Below are 18,861 nucleotides of genomic sequence, written 5' to 3' on the forward strand. Positions count from 1 at the left end.
ATTAACAAGTTAAATTCAGCCTATTTAACAAAACGAAGGAAGGAAGAGTGGTTTTTTAAAGCCACTGGAGCTGCCGAGTACATGTATGGAGATACTAGAATGATTGATTTTGAGCACATTAGAAACTGTATAAACAAAGAAATACCTATAGAACTAACATTGATGGATAAAGAAACCATTGAGAAGGAATCAGATCCAATGGATGTCCACCTTAAAAATATAGAGTATGACCTTACAAAGCAATCGAGTTTTGAATCTATTGATAGTGATGAGTTACATTTTTGTGGAGATAATTGGAATTCAATGAAGGGAATCAGTCTATGGGATTTGCATCACAGAAAGTTTAAGATAAAAATAATAGGAGCAGATAACGTTATTCCAAATATATTCCACAAGAACTCTTCCACAATTTCTTTCAAGCCACAGGAGACCTCAACATATGTTATGATAGATTTATATCATGGAGGTTTATTATTGGCCAGAAATTTCACCAACTCAGTAGCATATTCTAGATATTTGAGATGGAATGAAAACATTGAATTTCCTCTCAGAATATCAGATTTACCTAGAGAAACCAAGATTTGTATTACTATTTTTGTAAAACCATACAAGAAGGAAGAAACTCCTTCGAAAGGAAACAATTTCAAAAAGCACGTACCATTGGCCTATGTCAATTACAAGATCTTTGATTATAATGAAAAATTCTTGAATGGACTTAGATCTTTGAGAATGTGGCCAAATGAGGCTCACGAACCATCCAATGCCTGTGTTGAAAATGTTGGACTAGGAGCACTGGCTGACGATGACGCGCCTTGTGTTTTCACATACTATATAGAAGAATTTGTGAAACCTGTATATTTCCCAACTAATTGCATTCCTGGGGAATTATTTTTCAATTCCTATGTTGAATATGAAAAGAGTCAAAGGGAAATATACAAGGCAATTCCAGAGGATCAATTGATGGAGTATTTAGAACAAGTTTTATCGGAGAGTCCCCTTAAACTTCCAACAGATGAAGAAAAATGGAGATTGTGGGAAGCCAGAGAGATTTTGAAAAAAAATCCAAAAGCCCTACCAAAAGTAATGTTGAGTGTTCCTTGGCAATACCCATATGCTGTCTATCTGGCCCATTCAATAATACCTAAATGGAAAGAGCCAGAAACCTTGGATGCAATCGAGTTGCTTGATTTTAATTACAGTAGCGAACATGTGAGAAGATATGCATTGAAATTGTTGGATAAGCTACCAGATAATACGTTTGCTGATTTTGTATTACAATTAGTACAAACTCTCAAGTATGAATTATATCACGATTCTCCACTCTCTAGGTATTTGCTAAAGAGAGGCTTGAGAAGCACTCACATTATTGGACATATTTTATTTTGGCACTTGAAGGCAGAAATGCACGTGCCTTACATTAGAGAACGATATGGTATAATATTGGAAGAATATTTGAGAAATTGTGGAGGTCACAGAAGAGAGCTATTGAAACAAAGTGGTATTGTAGGTCAATTGTACTCAATTGCAATGAAAGTTAAGGAGGCCAAATCTGAAGACCATTTGAAGGTACTAAGAGAAGAGCTATCCAAGCTAAGACATCCTCCAAAATTTACTCTTCCACTCAGTCCAAAGATGGAAGTCAAAGGTGTATTGGTTGATAAGTGTAAGGTTATGGATTCCAAAAAGTTACCGCTTTGGCTTGTTTTTGAAAATGCTGATGAAACAGCAGCTCCTGTATTTGTAATGTTCAAAGCTGGTGATGATATCAGACAAGATTTGCTTACACTTCAAATGCTCAAGATTATGGACAAGTTGTGGAAACATGAAGGCCTCGATCTACACATGCAACCATATGGTTGTGTATGTTTGGGTGATATGATTGGTATGATTGAGATTGTTCTCAACAGTACTACCATTGCAAAGATTACTGGTAAAGCTTTGCATGCCTTCTCTGATGAACCAATATACAATTGGCTAAAGTTGCACAACACAACAGATAATGAATGGATTACAGCTGTGAATAACTTTGCCCTTTCAAGTGCAGGCTATTGTGTTGCAACGTATGTGCTTGGTATTGGTGATAGACACAATGATAATATCATGGTAACAAAGAAAGGAGACTTATTCCACATTGATTTTGGTCACTTTTTGGGTAACTACAAGAGTTTCCTATTATATAAAAGAGAAACAGCACCATTCGTATTCACTACAATGTATGCCTATGTGATGGGAGGTGAAGGAAGTACAAAGTATATTGAATTTTCAGAGAATTGTTGTGCGGCTTACAATATTATCAGACAGCACGGAAAGTTACTCATTAACTTGTTTTTACTAATGCTTGCAACAGGTATTCCAGAATTGAGATCTTCAAATGATGTAAAATGGATTGAAAATTGTTTAAAGTTGAAAGGAACAGACGAAGAAGGTTCTGCTCACTTTAGAGAACAATTAAAGAAGAGTCTCAGCAATACCAAGACAAATATCAACAATGCACTCCATATTATTGCCCACCAAAAGTAATGTAAATATTAATGTGGCATTCATTAGAATAATAAAATAATTTATTGTTATGATTGACATTACATTCATAAATTGAATTGCGCACATACGAAGTAATCTTAAATTGAAATCCACTCGGACTAAACATAAAGTATTTTTAGCACCCATTCTTCTATTTATATTAAAAACAAGACTTCCCAACTGCCAATTTTAGCAAGTCTATTAAAAGAATTCATATTCAGTTTCAACTCAATCTTGAAAATGAAAGCAAGTGAATGAATATAAAACTGATCCCTGCAATCCTTTGAATTCAAAACAAAAACAAACAAGCAAACTCAACAACGCAAACATGAAAAATCCAATTAAGATTACAATTGAAAGTTTAACACTTTCATTTGGAAAGAAGAGTCTATTCGACGAATTGGATTTCTCACTCTCAAGAGGTGATAAAGTGACCCTAGTGGGTGAGAACGGATGTGGCAAAACCACATTTCTTCGTCTATTGAATAGTACGCAACAACAAAATTCGAATTCTGAATTATTCGAATATACAGGATTGATTGAAATAGAGGGAAAGATTGGTTTCTTACCTCAACATTTTGAAGATATCACCAATCCTAATGAACCAACAATTATCACTATGCTCAAATTCTTCCCTGACTCTGATATTCAACAATTTCTAGATCAACCTTTACAACCACTTTCTGAGGAATGGTACAATGAATTGAATTCTCTTATTGGAGATGAAATTTATCAACAGACAAAACTTCTAGGATTGAATAACGATTTATTGGAGCAAGAATTTGAAAGTTTGAGCGGTGGAGAGAAAACCAAGTCAATTCTGTGTGCATTAAGTATTGTGAAACCTGACATTTTATTATTGGATGAACCAACGAATCATCTTGATGTTCAGGGAATTGAATGGCTGGAGAATTTCTTAATGGAATATGATGGAGCAGTCGTGATGGTTACTCACGACAGAACTTTGATTAATTCAGTTTCTAATAGAATTTCAGAACTTTCACCTCATACGAAAAAGTTTGTCCACTTTAGAGGTGGCTATGAAAACTATCTTGCTCAGGAGGAAAAGAAACGTCAGAGAGCCATTCAAGAACGTGAATTCCAAGAAAAGGAATTGAAAAATCTGAAACAAAAGTCAATTCAAATGGCCTCTTCAATGAAAGCCAGAAAATTGAGAGATCCCAAAAATAGGGATAAAATCAGTTACAATAATCAGGAAGAAAGAGTTCACAAAGGTACTTCCAAGGCGTTTAATCAAATTACGAGAAAGCAAGAGTACTTGCTCGAGAACAGAATAGATTTAATTCAAGAACGAAACAAAATTTCATTCGAATTTGATGAAAATTCTGTTTCATCCTCGTTGTGCATTGAAGTTTCTGATTTGACTAAATCCTTTGCTCACAAACCACTTTTCCAAAATGTTTCGTTTACTCTAGTGAGTGGTGATCGATTGATTATTCAAGGTCCAAATGGTTCTGGCAAGACAACCTTAATGAATATTCTGATGGGATTGACAGAATCTGACAGTGGCACTGTTACTATCAGTAAGCATGCCAAGATTGGATATTTGGATCAGGAACAAGAAAATCTGATACTTGACAAGTCAGCAATTGAATTATTGATGGAAGATTCTAGCATTCAAGCAACAAAACAAAAGATTATCAGTGAATTGTGTAATCTTGGAGTTTATACTTGGCATGACTTGAATTCACCATTGAAATCATTGAGTATTGGATGTAGAAGAAAGGTACAATTGTGTAAAATAATCATGCAAAAATGCTCAATTTTGGTATTGGATGAATTGACTAATCATATTGATTTTCCTAGCTTGGAAGTGATTGAGGAAGCATTGATGAATTTCCCTGGAATTATCATTGCAACTTCACACGATAGATATTTCACAGACAAAATTGCAACCGATATTATCAATCTTGAAGATTACTCAGAGTTCAACAATGATAAATAGATTTTCATTGAATAAATTTAAGACTTTTCTGAGTTCGGTTTATGATTTTCTTAATTAAACTAAAGAAATTTCAAAATTTATTGAACTAATTTAGAGTGATACTTGTTCATGTACATGGATAAAGCCCAGATTGGGAAGATATTTCTATAGTTTGTATAGGTAATCATACAATTGTGATTGAAAACACCAGAAATGGATTCTTGTGGGAAGTCACCATTTGGTAATTGTTTTCTCATCAAACAATAGATACCCTTTTCAATAACCTTAAGATTTGGATAATTTGAAGTCATCAAGGCGAGTAAAGACCAAGCAGTACTGATAACACGTGAAGTTTCAGCATGTGAATAACGGTGAGTCACACATGAAAGATAACTTTCTCCCCAACCACCATCTTCCATTTGTTTGGCAACAATGAAATCACATCCACGCTTCAAAGCTTGTGAATTACCATAGTTGAGTGTTGGATCAGCACTGACAATGGCAGTAGTGGCAAACCATGTACCATAACAGAAACAGACAGCCCAACCACCATACCAACCACCTTCTTCCATTTGTTTTCCTTCAATTACTTTGATAGCATGTTTGATACTATCATCAATCATTGGAACGTATGGAGATTGTGGGAAGTGTTTCTTGAATTGCAACAAGGCAGTAATACAGGCACTTGTACATTCAGTGTGTGGATAGTCAATCATAATTTCACCATACAAAGCAGCAGGATTGATAATTTCAATCCATGAGTGTGTACGAGACAATTCATAAGTTGCCCAACCACCATTTGTACCACCATTGAACATGGACAAAATGACACGGACAGCATCTGTTAATCTTTCTTCACTGAGAATTAATTCATCACTAGTTAATGGATTCATTTCATTCTTTCCATAGTATTCTTGTAATTGTGTCTTGAGTTTTTCAATGTTTTGTAAATTGGATTCAGAGCTATTGGTTTGAGTTCCCTTAATATTGAACAAATCGTACAAGGTCAAAACAGCCTTCAAACCTTCAGCAGTACAGTCAGAAATTGGCCAACCGTGATCACGTGTAGAGAATGGCCAACCACCCTTAGATTGATGTCTATAATATTCCATTCTATTTGGAACGTCTTCCTTGACTTGAGTGAAATTGATAAAGTTGTAAGCATTCAAAAGCGAATTCAAATGCTCATTCTTAAATGATCCTTGACATGAAATTTGATTATCTTGGTTCTTGAATCTCTTGTAATATTCACAAATAGCTTGAGAAGCAAAAGCAGTATCCCACAATTGAGAACCATTATAACCTTGGAATTTCATACCATCATCAGATAACCACAAATAGTCATAAACTCTATCTAAATGTTTGTTGAAAAGTTCACTATCTGATCCGTCACTGAAAAATACTGATAACATGTTCAATACCTTATTGACAGGACCAATACAGATATGATTGGTGACACTATCTTCATATTTGATATGTTCAATACACTTCTTCAATGAAGCATTTCTCAAGAATGAGAAATTAATATACTTTTCATAAACAGTCAAAACACTAGCAAATTTAGAATAGAGTTGAGTGAATGGATGGTAATTGTCACGTGGATTAACATATGATCTATACTTTGACCAAGGTTGATTTTGATAACTTGTCTTGGAGACTTGATCGTATAATTCATTTCTCAATTGTGAAATAATTGGATCAGTTTCAGCATTGGCATAAACCTTCTTGATACCATACAAGTATGCCATTGGTAAATAAACAACACGACAATGGCACCACCATTTACCTGGTTGAATATATGGGAACCAATCAGGTAATAACCATAATTCACATGGAATTGGATCAATACAATCCCAATCCATCAAACCCAAACAACATAAATATAATTTAGCCCATTGTGGTGCTCCCAAAGCACCGTTAGCAGGTTCCTTACTAAGGAATTCCAATGTTAATTTCATGCATGAATGATCTGGACTAACACCCAACAATCTCAATGCAACATAATTCAAAACTGTACCAAAAATGGTTGAGTGACCTTCAATATGAAGTCCATAACCTCCATCTTGATTTTGTTTAGACAAGATGTATCTAACAATTTCATATTCAAATGGTTTAGGTAATCTCTTTTGACAAATATATAACACAATCACAATACCAGGTAATAAAAACATTGGACCACCATAATCTCCGGCCCAATGTCCATCTTGTGTTTGAACACTAGAATAGAAATCAATAGCTTTCAATATACTAGCATCAACTTGATGTTCATCTAAATTAATTATATAATTATTACTCTTATTAAAGATGTATTTTAATTTGTCATCATTATCGGCATTAGTAGTTGCTTGGTCATCATCATTGGTGGAACTAATATTACTTGATGTTGTACCCACAACAAGAGGATGATTATTAATATAAGTGATTGGATCTTCAAAATTTGAAGGCTTGTTTAACAAGTGTTTATCAACATTTGATTGTTCTTCTCCCGATTGTTTTAATAAAGATTGTGGGAATGGAATCCAACGTTGACGACCTTCTTTGACGACTAATCTCCATTCTATTGGACCGGATTGGGAATAGTCATAGGAATCGAATTTAAATTCCTCCAATAATTTGTTAAGATTGATTGACATTTTTTTTCTCTGTGTTTTTTGAAAATGTTAGACCGGTCAGCGAATTTAACACAAATGGCGAATGTGAGGAAGATAGTGGTTCGCTAGATGTTGTCCGCGCTGTAGTTTTGTAAAGATATTAAAAATTATTTTCAAACATAATTAATTGAAGGGATTTATGATTTTTGTGTTAATATTTTGTTGCTTCGGAAATGTAATCAAAGATGTCCTCCTCAAGTTTATTAAAAATCGCCATATGGCAAATGAGGTGGCATTTTTAACCATCACAATAATCCCATCATTTGCTCGTAGTGGATTTCAGTACTATCGATTAAAAAGTAGTATTAACAATAAAATTAAAGAGCTAGAGCCGTATGTTCAGTATAACACCCTTATTAATTACTGTTTATTTTAGGGGGCCCGTTTTTAGAATTATACAATTAGTACTATAGTAGTTGATGAAATTAGAGTTCGTGCTTCTTGGCCTTGTTCAATTCATTCCAGAAAAGCATCTTAAAGTCAGAAGCTTGTGGACCATAAGGGTAACAGAATCTGAAGAGTGGGTTAATAGTAGCTTGAGAATCAGAACCATTCTTAATGCTGAGGAATGGATGTGGGTTGGATCTACCGAGAGTAGTTTGTGAATCGAAGAAAGTGTACCAGAACAAACTGAAGAAACAAGCAAAGAAGCCCATAGCGACTGGGACGGAGATAATGATACCACCCAAGAAGTTAGAGTACCACAATGGTTCACCTTCTCTGAATTCGAATGGCTTCATGTCTAATTTGTGTCCAGTTGTAGCATAGATACCAGAGACTTGATCAAAGAAACCTGGAGTCTTGTGTTGCTTGTGGAGATTTCTGGTGGTTGGGGCAATCATGATCTTAGCATTTGGGTGTTTCTTGATCAAAGTAGCGAGTTGTCTCATGGCTGAAACGGTAAAAAATTAATGCAAATTGAACAAATATTTACAACTAAGCGAAAACATTGTTCAAGTGAGATGCTTACCTGGAACGATAGTCTTGTTGTTCATTTTTTTTGTTATGTTATGCTGGAAATGTAGGCAACAACTTTTGTCCAAATTTATACCTACAATCCAGTTAACCTCGATTACAAAAATACGCCTACAAACCTGCTATTTCACCTGTTTTGTAGCCGATGTTAAGTGTCACATTATTTCTAGTAATTTTAAAACCATCAAAACGAAGTTTTAAAAAAAACTAATTTTGTCGTTACAGTATCGATAATGAATTTGACCAGAAAAGTTTCCATCGAAAAGATGACTCAATTTTACATAATACAACAAGGATGATAGCTAATGATACGATCAAACAGTTTCTTTTTAATCAATAGAGATACAATTGTAGAATTTGTAAGAATTACCAATTAGAATCTCTCTTCAATACTTTTCAATTACAGTTAGTGTTGAAATTTGTCTTTGAATGGCTCAGATCCATCGATACTAATTATTTAAGGAGTTTTCAATGATATTTTGCCGCTCCTATTGAAGAAAACCCTCAATTTTGGATAGTATATTAGAAGTTCTGTTCCAACATTGTGAAATTAGTTTGCAGTTATCACTCTATATAATTGTTGTAACTTTACAAAAAACTATTATTGGAGAGATGGTGAACTTTGTGTGCAGAGAATGAAATAAATAATTTCCCACCCCTTTCATTTTTATTAAAACAACAAAAAAAACAAATCAAACAATTATTAATATAATAATCTAAAACAATCGATTAGAATGTCCACAACTACTAATAATAACAATACTACTCTTACTGGAAAATTGATAATGAGAAAAAACAAGGAAAAGATTGAAAAGGTTTTCCAATTAATTAATTTCGGAGACTTGAATGAATCTGTTAGAGAATTTGTTCAAGATTTGCCATCTGCTACTAGTTCTGATGAAGTGCTATTGTCCACTTTCAAGATCAAGGCTATTGTTCCATCTTCTGAGAAGAGAAAAACAGTTTATGTAATTAATGATGAAAATGATTTTTCTGAAATGATGAAATTAATTCAAGAAATTCCACAAGATAAACCAATTCTTTTCAGAGTAATGAAGAAGAAATTGAATCATGAAAAGAAGGAAAGAAAGGAAAAGAAAGAAAGAAAGGTCAAGCTTCAATTGACTGAAGAACAATCCCAAAGTCTTTCCGAAAAGAAGCAACAAGTTGAATTATTGAAAGATGAAATTAAGATGAAGAAGGAACAAATCATGACTATCAAATTTGAAATGAAATCTTTAAGAAAGTCATTCCATCCTGCCAATGTTAGCATTGACCCAAATGTTCCATCTACTATTAAGTCGTCTCCAAACAAGGAAGAAAGACTTAAACTCAAACTTGAAAAGAAGGAAGAAAAGAAAGCATTTAAATTGGAAAAGAAGTTACTCAAAGCTCAATACAAGCTTGAAAAGATTGCATTGAAGAAGCAAAGAAAGCAACAAGAAAATGCTTCTACTCAACCAGAATCTGTTTCAACTGTCACAACTGGTAGTGAACCAACTGCTCCAATTAACGTACCTGTTGTTGAACCAGTAATTGATACTGTACCACCAGTTCAACAAGTAAGAACTGAACCAATTTCCAACAATGCTGAGATTGTCACACCAACTGTTGATGAAAAGCTCTTGTTGAAGCTCCAAAAGAAGGAACAAAAGCATGCTTGGAAAATGGAAAAGAAACTTGAAAAGCAAATGATCAAAGCTCAAAGAAAATTGGAAAAACAAGCTCAAAAGCAAGAGAGAAAGGAAAGAAAATTGTTGGAAAAGCAACAAGTTGCCACTCCTTCTCAAAATTAATATTAGTTTAGAATAATTTTAGCAACTATCATCAGAGAACTATTCATCAATCCCAATTTCTCCCTCCACATTTGTTGTGTAGTGTCTGAGAGAATGAATTGAAATAGATTTTACTGAGATAGTTTAATTGCACCAGTCAATCATGATATAGCTGGATTTAAGGATCATGAAACCAATCTAAACAAAACCACTTGTAAATAACAAATAAATAACTCTTTAGAAAACCTTTGAGAACCTTCTCCACTGATTTCCATCAAAATTTAATTGACAGAGTATCGAGCTCAGCTGGTCATCAACTTATTTCCTATCATGAATTCATCAGCCACACCAATACAGCTCACCTTCCAAGAAATGATCTAGCTCTCCTCATCCACACTCTTAAGAGCAAGCAAATAAATTTGCAACGCACGTTTAAATGTTCTTCTAATCTTCACAAGTTAAAAATAAAATAGTAATCGAAATCGAAACAAATCGTGATGGGAAGTCACGAATTTGCACAAATCTATTTTCACATGTGAAAACATTTTCAAGCTATTTAAACTCTCAGTATTCTCAACTCTCTATCTTCCAACACAAAAAAAACAATACAACCCTAACACACTCTAACAAAATGCAAACAACTCAACTCACTTTCGATCAAAGTAAATCCTCAATTCTCGTCTCTTTAGATAAGAAGAAATCTGATCAACATTGTAAACTTCTTTTGGAACAACTTGTTGGAAAGTTTCAATTCAGAAATAACAAATATACCTTCAGTGGATCATATGATCTTGCACAGTGGTTGGTTCTCTCTTTTGATTCAATGGTTAAGGAAGATGAAAAGTTTTTCACAGAGATTGTCATTCCAATAGTTGCATACATTTCAATTGTGGATGATGCTTGTGATGAGAAGATTACTGACATGTCTATTGCAGAGATGAAAGAACATTGTAAGATATTTAGAGGAGAAACAGTTCATGCTTCTCACTCTGCTCTCAAGATGGGACAATTTGTGTACAATCTAATCAGGGAAGAAAGATTCGAATGTATTAGAAGAAAGGTTTTGGAATTCCTGGTGACTGGAACTAATCTAATTGAAAAGGCAAAAAATAATAATGGACCAATCACTGAAGAAATATTGGCTAACTTTTTAGAGGAAAGAAGAATTGACTCCATGGCCTCTCTTTTCTTTACTATCAACAATATCTTTAACAAGATTCCATTAGAAATTGAAAGATGCGATAATGTGCTCATTCAATATAATCACATGGCATGTGATACGATAAGTTTATTGAATGATGTTGCCTCCATTGCAAAAGATACCCAAAAGAAACTTGTCAACAATTATGTAATATTGAATAAGGGAATGAAAGAGAACTTATCGTACAGTGAATTGAAACAACTCCCAATTGAAGCATTTGAATCTTCCGTGAATGAAGTTTTAGAATTAATCAATGCTAATTTGTTTCAAATGCAAACTATCAAATCCTCCAATCCATCCTTCTCCACACAATTCGGTTCAATCGATGAGGTCATGAAGGGATACTGTAATTACAATCTGCAATTACAATATCAATTTTTTCTTTTGATAATATCTTAATGATTGACTTAATATCTCTTTCAAGAACAAAATATATCAAAAAAACTATTTCTACATGTCAATTTCTTTGAAGCGTTTTGCAAATTAAAGAAAAAATTAGATAGAAAAAGCTTGAATCTTTTTTGAGAAATTCAATCAAAAAAAATGAAAAAAAGTCTTGCTCTCATTCGTCGTGCCGCTCTCTCCTCTCAAAAACAACAAGTTTCTGCCTTTAGAGGTGTCGGTGCCACACACATTCCTTGTTTGACCCAACAAGTGAGAGTAATGAATAATATTTATCAACAATCACGTTTCTTTTCTCAACATCAAATATTCTCCGAAGCAGAGCAGAAACAAGAAACTCCATCAGCAACAACACCAGCTGCTGAGGGACATCACTTATTAATTGATTTGGATGCTATTCGTTCAACACCAACTGAAGAGAGTTATCTTGAACATGTTAGCAAGATTATTCAGGATGGAAATAGTTTAATTCAAAAATTGGAAGGTTCTGCTAGTAAATTTAATATGAAAGGAGATGTAGGTGTTGTTGAAATTGAATTATTCTCTTATAATATATTATTCTATTTTGTGTAATTCTAGGAAACACCATTGACCAAGATTGCCGGTCATTCAATTCCAAAGGAAATCTGGGATATTGTTAATGCTCTCCTTCAAAGAACATTTTTATATGTTCACATCTTTTCAAATGTTGAGAATGCAAAGAGTGACTTGGAAAAGTTAAAAACCATGTATGAAAGATTAAATTTGATTGTCATTGTCAATAGTCAACATGATGCCAAGAAGGAAAATGATGAAACTGAAACTGAATATGAAATGGTTCAACGTTTACAACACACTATCAAGTTGATTGAAAAGGAAAATGAAGTTTATGAAATTACAAATACTCTCATGGATTTACAAAGACGTAGTATGGAAATTGTTCAACCTACTGAATTTGAACCATCAAGCAATCCTTTGGAAAATCAAATTTTGGAAGAAGCTTACAAAAAGCAAGACGCATCTTTGGAAAATCCAGGAATTGAAGAAATTAGAATCAAGGTTTTGGAATTATTGGAACGTCGTTATCATATTTATACCGAGTTTGGAAATGCTAAGGAGGCCCACACTGATTTGTGTAATGCTATTGAACTTTTGGAAGAAGACATTTTAAAGTTGGAACAAATTGAAGGAGTTGATCCTGAAAGATTGGAAAAGAGAAAATTATGGGTTGCTCGTCTCCTTGTTGATCGTGCTGAATTGTACTTTACCTTCTTGCACTCACTCTACCAAGGACCTCAAATTGAGGAATCTCTCGACAAGTCATTGACTCAAAAACAAAGAGCTGAAATTGTTCTCGAAGATATTCACAGTAAGATTACTCAATTGGCCGATATGCTTGGTATTGAAGATGAAGATTTGAAGAATCCATCTCAATCAGCCTCCAAGAATGTTTCCATTGTAAAGGCAACCAAATATCAAGTTGAAGCTGACAATAGAATGAAGAGTGATCTCCAAGGTGCCATCAAACATGATCCAAAGATTTCTGAACATCACACCTCCTTCGCTACCATCCAAGATTTCATGAAAGAAATTGGAGATAAGAGAAAGAGAGCTGGTTTCATTTTGAGATTTATCATCATCTTCTTTATCATTTTTACTGTGGGTAATATTGTTTACATGAAGAGTAAGTCTGATTCTGAAAAGAAATAAATTTAAGCTTTTTCTCTAAATTTTAAAAGATAAAATCAATTTTAAATTTTCATAAATCGAAAAAAGTTTAAAATTCAAAAAAAATGAAAAAACTCAAATCATCAGCCAAAGAATTATCATCATCGGAGGATAAAAGTGATGAATGGAAAAAACTATTCAAAGAATTGGATGATTTATTACTGGGAGGAATAACAGATCAAATTAATAATTTATGTTCATATTTTCGGAATGAAATTGTTAAACATTTATCAATTAATGATGATAACAATGATTTGATTCGTGATTTTGGAGATGAATCAACATTTGATATTTCTACAATGAGTGTAAATCAGATAAGAGAAAAATTTGGAGATAAATCGAGTATTGATTTACCAGAACAAATGCAACAATTACTTGTTGAATACACCTTGTTGCCAGTTTGTAGAATTCCAGTGGATCCTAAACCTTCATCCAAGTTTAGTCTTTCTTTCATTAATGAAGTTCTTTTCAAGCAATTTCAATTGAATACTGTATTTTCGGAAAATGTGAATCATTTGTTTTCTACAATTATAATACCTTTATTAACAGATGGGGATTTTACAAATGAGGAATATCAGAAAAAACTAGGGAAAAAGATTGACGAATTGAAGAGTGAAAAAAAGAAACAATTTATAGAGTTTTTAAATTCTTACTTTGCTTCATTGGTATTCTTTTGTCAATTTGAGTTATTGAAACAGTTGAGCGAGTGGCTGTTTCTATTTTCTAATAGTATCAAATTGTGGATCATTAAGAGTTTTTTTACCAAGTTTTTGACAACTTCACAGAGTAAATGTCAACCTTTACGAGAACTAGCCCAGAAAGTTCTCTCCAAACATCAAAGTTTAATCATTAAGGAGGAAGGCCACTATGTAAAACACAATGTAAATAATCACTTCTTGACTGATCAAATCACAGAGGAGGATGCTGAATCCCTGGTGAAACCTCCAACAACCAAGGCTCAAGTGGCCTCTCAACTCGTACTCAAATTATTGGATATGAGTCTCAATGAATACTCTCAGGAGGAAAGAAAGAAATCAGAATGCCTTAGGCACTGCATTGAAATTTTAAAGTATGGAAATCTTCACTCCATCATGGATGATTCTTCAACAAGTGATGAGAAGAGCAAATCCATTCCTATCTCAAAATCACTGAGAGGATACTCAATTCTAATATCAAGTGAGTATGGACAGGAAATGATGGAAAAGCTATGGCCAATGCTTTATGGATTCATTGAGAATTACACTTCAGAACTGGAAAAACCAACAAGAATTTCACACCAAATAGGTCTGCAACTTTTATCACTCTTTGATTTGGTATATCCATCTATTGAGAAGAGTCAAGTAGCCAACTACTTTTACCTCAACGACTGTTTTTTACCACTCACTATGAAATTACTAAAAGTACTCAATTCTAGATTTGAAACAGATTCAAGCCAATCTGTAACTATGGAAATCAAGTTAGCCAATAGAGCTTTACGAGTATTTGTCAAGCATTCGACCAAAACGAGTAATAATCTGGATGCTGTTCAATTCTTTCAAGTTATTCAAGAACCAAGTCATTGCAGCAAGTTGAAAATTAAGAAATTCATTACGGATATTTCAGATGGACTTGTATTCGAATCCCTGCTTCATCCTTCTAAATACTTGCTACGAGATAGTATGTCCTCACAGAAAACAGAAGAGTTGTACAAGTCTTTGGAGAAAACATTGTTGGTTTGGTCCAATTTCTTCCTCTATCTTTATAATGCATGTTGTCTGGAGAGAACACCAGAGAGGAAAATATTGGACCCATTCGAAGATGAAGATCAACAAGAGCAACAGAATGAAGTAAGTGAGGCCACTCGAAAATATCGTCATGTGGACAAGCTCAATATTATTTTCACTCAACTTGTGGAATGTGCTTGCATGTTCGATTACAATCACTTTGTTCACAAATCACTTTCTGATTCACCAATCGGTAAATTTGCTCACCTTGCAAAGAAGGCCGAAAGTTTGAATGAACTAGTGAGAGCCATTCTCGTTGTCATTTTACAGAAACCATTCATTGTGGATGGTATTTTGAGTAGAGAGAATTTAAATGTCATTTCAGAAAGACTTGGAATTACCTCAGAGTAAATTATAGGATTTTCAAAAAGAAGATGGAGAAAGATAATTTGAATAGAGATAACATTTCTTTTGTTGAGAAATACACGTATTTATTTCATCAACTTAATTTTTATTGATCTTTTAGATCAGTGACAATTCCAATAAATTTGTACTTTTCGTGATCATCATAAAACTTGACCCAATCTTCAATACTTTGCATTTGTTCTTGTGTGAAATCCGAATATTTAGATTGAACACTTGTGCATTCCTCCTTTTCTTCATCAAAGCAACTTTTTAAAAATGTATCCATAAATCTATTGAAATATTACATACCCTGTTACAAATGATCTTGTACCATCTCTACCAGCAAAGAAGTGATAACCTCCTTCCATTCCATAATAACTTTTACCTTCACTAAGTTTCGGATATTGATAAAATAATTATTGAAATAATCATTATTTAGAGAATTGATGAGATAGACAATTAATAAGAGAGCTCACAAATATATACAAACCTAACATCATAAACTCTTCCTTTAATTGCCAACAAGAGTGGCAAACTTTCATCCTTTCCATTATAATGTTTCAACTCTTCTTGTGTAAATTTGAAATAATCCTTAGCATGACTTCCTCCACTACTCTTGTATGGTAACTTGTATGTAGTAAAATCAACTTTAAATTCACTAGGAACAGATAGCACTGAAGAAGAAGCCTCTTTCTTCCCGTGGAATGTAGCCAAATACCACTTGACAAATTTTTGTTTAAATTCCTGATTATTCTTATATTGATAGATAAAGTACAATGTCCAGAATATGGCACTATAAATTAGAAAGTACATAATTAAACGTGGAATTGAAGTTTGTTTCCTTGATGATTCAAATTCTTTAGAGTTTGATCTTCCTTCATGTTGTTGTTGTTCATGATCCGATGCTGCTGATGTATTATCATCATGAACTTTTGGAACATCAGAATTGATCGTCTTGTTATTGATCATTTTTTTTTAATAAATTATTAAATATTTAAATAATATTATTTAATGGATAATAATTATTGTAAAAAAAAATGAGTTTATTGTGGACGTTCATGTTGCAACCCATGTTGGTGATTGGTAGTGCTCTATCAGTGGTTCACTTACTTCACTACTTGTTTATTCAAAGAAAAAAGATGAAACATTCAATGGAAGGAAAAACTGTTTTAATTACTGGAGGATCGACTGGTATTGGATTAGGTAGGTGTTTGTAATGGTGTTGAATCATTCCGATCATGATGATTATTTTGAATATTATATTTAATAATAATATTATTATAATATTGTATTTATAACATTAATTGTATTTATTGTATTTAATAATGATGATGAAATTTTAAAATAATATATAGGTATTGGTATTGAATGTTTAAAACAAAAGGCTAAAACATTGATTATTGTTGCAAGAAATCAAGAAAAATTGGAACAAGCAAAGAAGGAATTACAAGAATATTGTAAAGGAAAGCAAGAAGTTATTATTCATTCATGTGATGTTGGTGATGAGGATCAAGTTGACAAGATGATTGAACATTTATATTCAAGTGCTATTGAAAATGTTGATTATTTATTTATTAACCAAGGATTGTCAATTCCAGGATATATTCTCTCACAAAAGATGGAGGATTTCAAATATCAAATGAATTTGAATTATTTCAGTCATGTCATGCTTTCAAAGAAATTTATTCCTAAAATGATGGATTTGGAAGCTGCTAGTGGTGGAGCATTTGATAGACATGTCATTTTCGTTGGATCAGCATGTTCAATTGCATCATTTGTTGGATATGGATCTTATTCACCAACCAAGTATGCTATTAAGGGTTATGCTGAAGCTCTTCGTAATGAATTATTGGGAACTAATATTAGAGTTCACTTGGCTTTACCTGTTGATACAGATACTGAAGGATTCAAGAAGGAAAATGAAACAAAACCAAAGGAATGTGCAATCTTGTCAAGTCTCTCTGGATTACAAACCTATATTGAATCAGGTTCAATGCTTGTAAAGAATTTATTGAAATCTTCCATTCAATTCTATGTCATTTCCTCATTCGACACCTACCTTCAAATTGTTGGAGCTACTCTTGGTGTAGGACCATGTGTAAATAGATTCAACTATCCAATGATTGATATGTTCACATCAAGTTTATTCATTCCTTCTGTCATTTTGAGAAGTATTGCCTATTATTTCGATCATGTAAGTGAAAAGGCTGCACACACTCATAGAAATGAAATTTTCAAACAATTACAAAAATAACAACTCCCATTATTTATCAATAGTTTATATAATATCTATACGAAACCATACTGAACATTTTACAAAGTGTTGCTGTATCAATATTGAGATACCTATTGGTGTTGCTGATTACAATTTTCCATTACAATCAAGGTTCACCAAAGTAACAAAAAAAATGTCACAACACGAACACTACAACCACACACTAATTTTCAATGAAAATAATCATCATTCAATGTGGCCAAATCAATTTGATCCGACACTGAAAAGTAAATTCATTGAAAAGATGCAAAAACCAAAAATTACGAATTTTTCATACAAGTTTGAAATTTTGCAAAAGTTTGGTCCCATTCTAACCCAACAATTTGAAATGTGCTATTCAAAGAATTTAATGATAGCAAGGACCATGCTTTCGAATGCATCTCTTCTCTTTTTCGATATGAATACAAAGGAATTGCTTCAATCAGTGCCATTGAAATTAAATCCAGAATTAGATAAGTTTATTTTGGAGGAAAGAAGAGACGGCTCTTGTTATATCTATGCAATATTGAGAGATTATTCAGTGGCTTGCTATGATTTGGATGAAATTATGAAATTGCAGAAGTTTGGAAATCCAAAATGGAGGGTCGAATCGATGGGAACTGAAATTGATATTTCCATTAAGCATTCAATTCTATTTGTGATTCATCCATTCAGAGAGGAAGTAACACTGTTGCGAGTAGAGGATGGAAGTGTTCTTGCTAGACATCCTTGTTTGTGGGGAAAGAATGAGTCAAAAGTTTTCAAATTCTGTGATGATGAGAATTCAACACTGTTTCACACTCTGGGGAATGAAGGAGTTATTGAAGGATTGAAATTTAATAAGGATTTCTCTCAAATAATTGAGAAATTCAAGATACCATATCATGATTGGTTGGTCAGTTGTATTGTTTTTGAGGAACAGACAGGAAATATGATTGCTTTGGGAAATCAATTAACTATATTTGATAATAAGCTTAATATTTTACATGAGTTTTCAAATGTAGGAGGAAATCACATGAGATTTGATAGAAAACAGGGACATGTATTAATATGTGGAAGTCCCTCACATATTATTGTCTACAAATGATCTATATCTCATGAGGTGCCTAAAATAATATTTGAGTGAAACTTTTATTGGATTGGAATTTGCTGGATATTGTGTTTGACCTGACCACACTTTGTATTTTCAGGTGTGTTTAGTACAACAGTACTTTACTCTGTTTATTTTAATGAAAATCAAAATTAAGCTTTGGTCAAGTTTTTAAATGGCCCTTAATATTGGAATAACAACCATGGATACAATTTACATCAACAGGTTTTGAT

At 33.1% G+C, this 18,861-nt stretch overlaps 10 protein-coding genes across 10 annotated transcripts; 7 read left to right on the top strand and 3 right to left on the bottom strand.

Annotated features, from left to right (window-relative positions):
* Nucleotides 1-960: 960 nt before the first annotated feature.
* NAEGRDRAFT_29590 (uncharacterized protein) lies at nucleotides 961-2,520 on the top strand (the record flags this gene model as incomplete). The annotated part of the gene is made up of 1 exon (XM_002682610.1): nucleotides 961-2,520. The coding sequence occupies one exon, from the start codon at nucleotides 961-963 to the stop codon at nucleotides 2,518-2,520; it is 1,560 nt and encodes a 519-aa protein (XP_002682656.1).
* Nucleotides 2,521-2,848: 328 nt separating this feature from the next.
* Nucleotides 2,849-4,486, top strand: NAEGRDRAFT_61870 (uncharacterized protein; the record flags this gene model as incomplete). The annotated part of the gene is made up of 1 exon (XM_002682611.1): nucleotides 2,849-4,486. One exon carries the CDS (start codon nucleotides 2,849-2,851, stop codon nucleotides 4,484-4,486), a length of 1,638 nt encoding a protein of 545 aa, XP_002682657.1.
* A 77-nt stretch (nucleotides 4,487-4,563) lies between these two features.
* NAEGRDRAFT_29622 (cycloartenol synthetase) lies at nucleotides 4,564-7,098 on the bottom strand (the record flags this gene model as incomplete). The annotated part of the gene is made up of 2 exons (XM_002682816.1): nucleotides 4,564-5,341; nucleotides 5,459-7,098. 2 exons carry the CDS (start codon nucleotides 7,096-7,098, stop codon nucleotides 4,564-4,566), a joined length of 2,418 nt encoding a protein of 805 aa, XP_002682862.1.
* A 337-nt stretch (nucleotides 7,099-7,435) lies between these two features.
* Nucleotides 7,436-8,117, bottom strand: NAEGRDRAFT_77903 (differentiation-specific protein 35-2). Its single transcript, XM_002682817.1, has 2 exons — nucleotides 8,087-8,117; nucleotides 7,436-8,008 (listed from the first exon to the last, which is right to left on the bottom strand). Exons 1-2 carry the CDS (start codon nucleotides 8,109-8,111, stop codon nucleotides 7,542-7,544), a joined length of 492 nt encoding a protein of 163 aa, XP_002682863.1. The 5' UTR covers nucleotides 8,112-8,117; the 3' UTR covers nucleotides 7,436-7,541.
* A 708-nt stretch (nucleotides 8,118-8,825) lies between these two features.
* NAEGRDRAFT_45436 (uncharacterized protein) lies at nucleotides 8,826-9,887 on the top strand (the record flags this gene model as incomplete). The annotated part of the gene is made up of 1 exon (XM_002682612.1): nucleotides 8,826-9,887. One exon carries the CDS (start codon nucleotides 8,826-8,828, stop codon nucleotides 9,885-9,887), a length of 1,062 nt encoding a protein of 353 aa, XP_002682658.1.
* A 610-nt stretch (nucleotides 9,888-10,497) lies between these two features.
* Nucleotides 10,498-11,466, top strand: NAEGRDRAFT_61874 (uncharacterized protein; the record flags this gene model as incomplete). Its single annotated transcript, XM_002682613.1, has 1 exon — nucleotides 10,498-11,466. The coding sequence occupies one exon, from the start codon at nucleotides 10,498-10,500 to the stop codon at nucleotides 11,464-11,466; it is 969 nt and encodes a 322-aa protein (XP_002682659.1).
* A 144-nt stretch (nucleotides 11,467-11,610) lies between these two features.
* On the top strand, nucleotides 11,611-13,158 carry NAEGRDRAFT_61875 (uncharacterized protein; the record flags this gene model as incomplete). The annotated part of the gene is made up of 2 exons (XM_002682614.1): nucleotides 11,611-11,985; nucleotides 12,049-13,158. 2 exons carry the CDS (start codon nucleotides 11,611-11,613, stop codon nucleotides 13,156-13,158), a joined length of 1,485 nt encoding a protein of 494 aa, XP_002682660.1.
* An 83-nt stretch (nucleotides 13,159-13,241) lies between these two features.
* Nucleotides 13,242-15,290, top strand: NAEGRDRAFT_61876 (uncharacterized protein; the record flags this gene model as incomplete). Its single annotated transcript, XM_002682615.1, has 1 exon — nucleotides 13,242-15,290. One exon carries the CDS (start codon nucleotides 13,242-13,244, stop codon nucleotides 15,288-15,290), a length of 2,049 nt encoding a protein of 682 aa, XP_002682661.1.
* Nucleotides 15,291-15,390: 100 nt separating this feature from the next.
* NAEGRDRAFT_29788 (uncharacterized protein) lies at nucleotides 15,391-16,097 on the bottom strand (the record flags this gene model as incomplete). Its single annotated transcript, XM_002682818.1, has 3 exons — nucleotides 15,391-15,550; nucleotides 15,594-15,674; nucleotides 15,775-16,097. The coding sequence occupies 3 exons, from the start codon at nucleotides 16,095-16,097 to the stop codon at nucleotides 15,391-15,393; spliced, it is 564 nt and encodes a 187-aa protein (XP_002682864.1).
* A 326-nt stretch (nucleotides 16,098-16,423) lies between these two features.
* NAEGRDRAFT_61878 (uncharacterized protein) lies at nucleotides 16,424-18,625 on the top strand (the record flags this gene model as incomplete). The annotated part of the gene is made up of 3 exons (XM_002682616.1): nucleotides 16,424-16,487; nucleotides 16,640-17,478; nucleotides 17,804-18,625. 3 exons carry the CDS (start codon nucleotides 16,424-16,426, stop codon nucleotides 18,623-18,625), a joined length of 1,725 nt encoding a protein of 574 aa, XP_002682662.1.
* Between the last annotated feature and the right edge of the window lie 236 nt (nucleotides 18,626-18,861).

Source organism: Naegleria gruberi (assembly GCF_000004985.1).
Source record: "Naegleria gruberi genomic scaffold NAEGRscaffold_2, whole genome shotgun sequence".
Classification (NCBI taxonomy): domain Eukaryota; phylum Heterolobosea; class Eutetramitea; order Acrasida; family Naegleriidae; genus Naegleria; species Naegleria gruberi.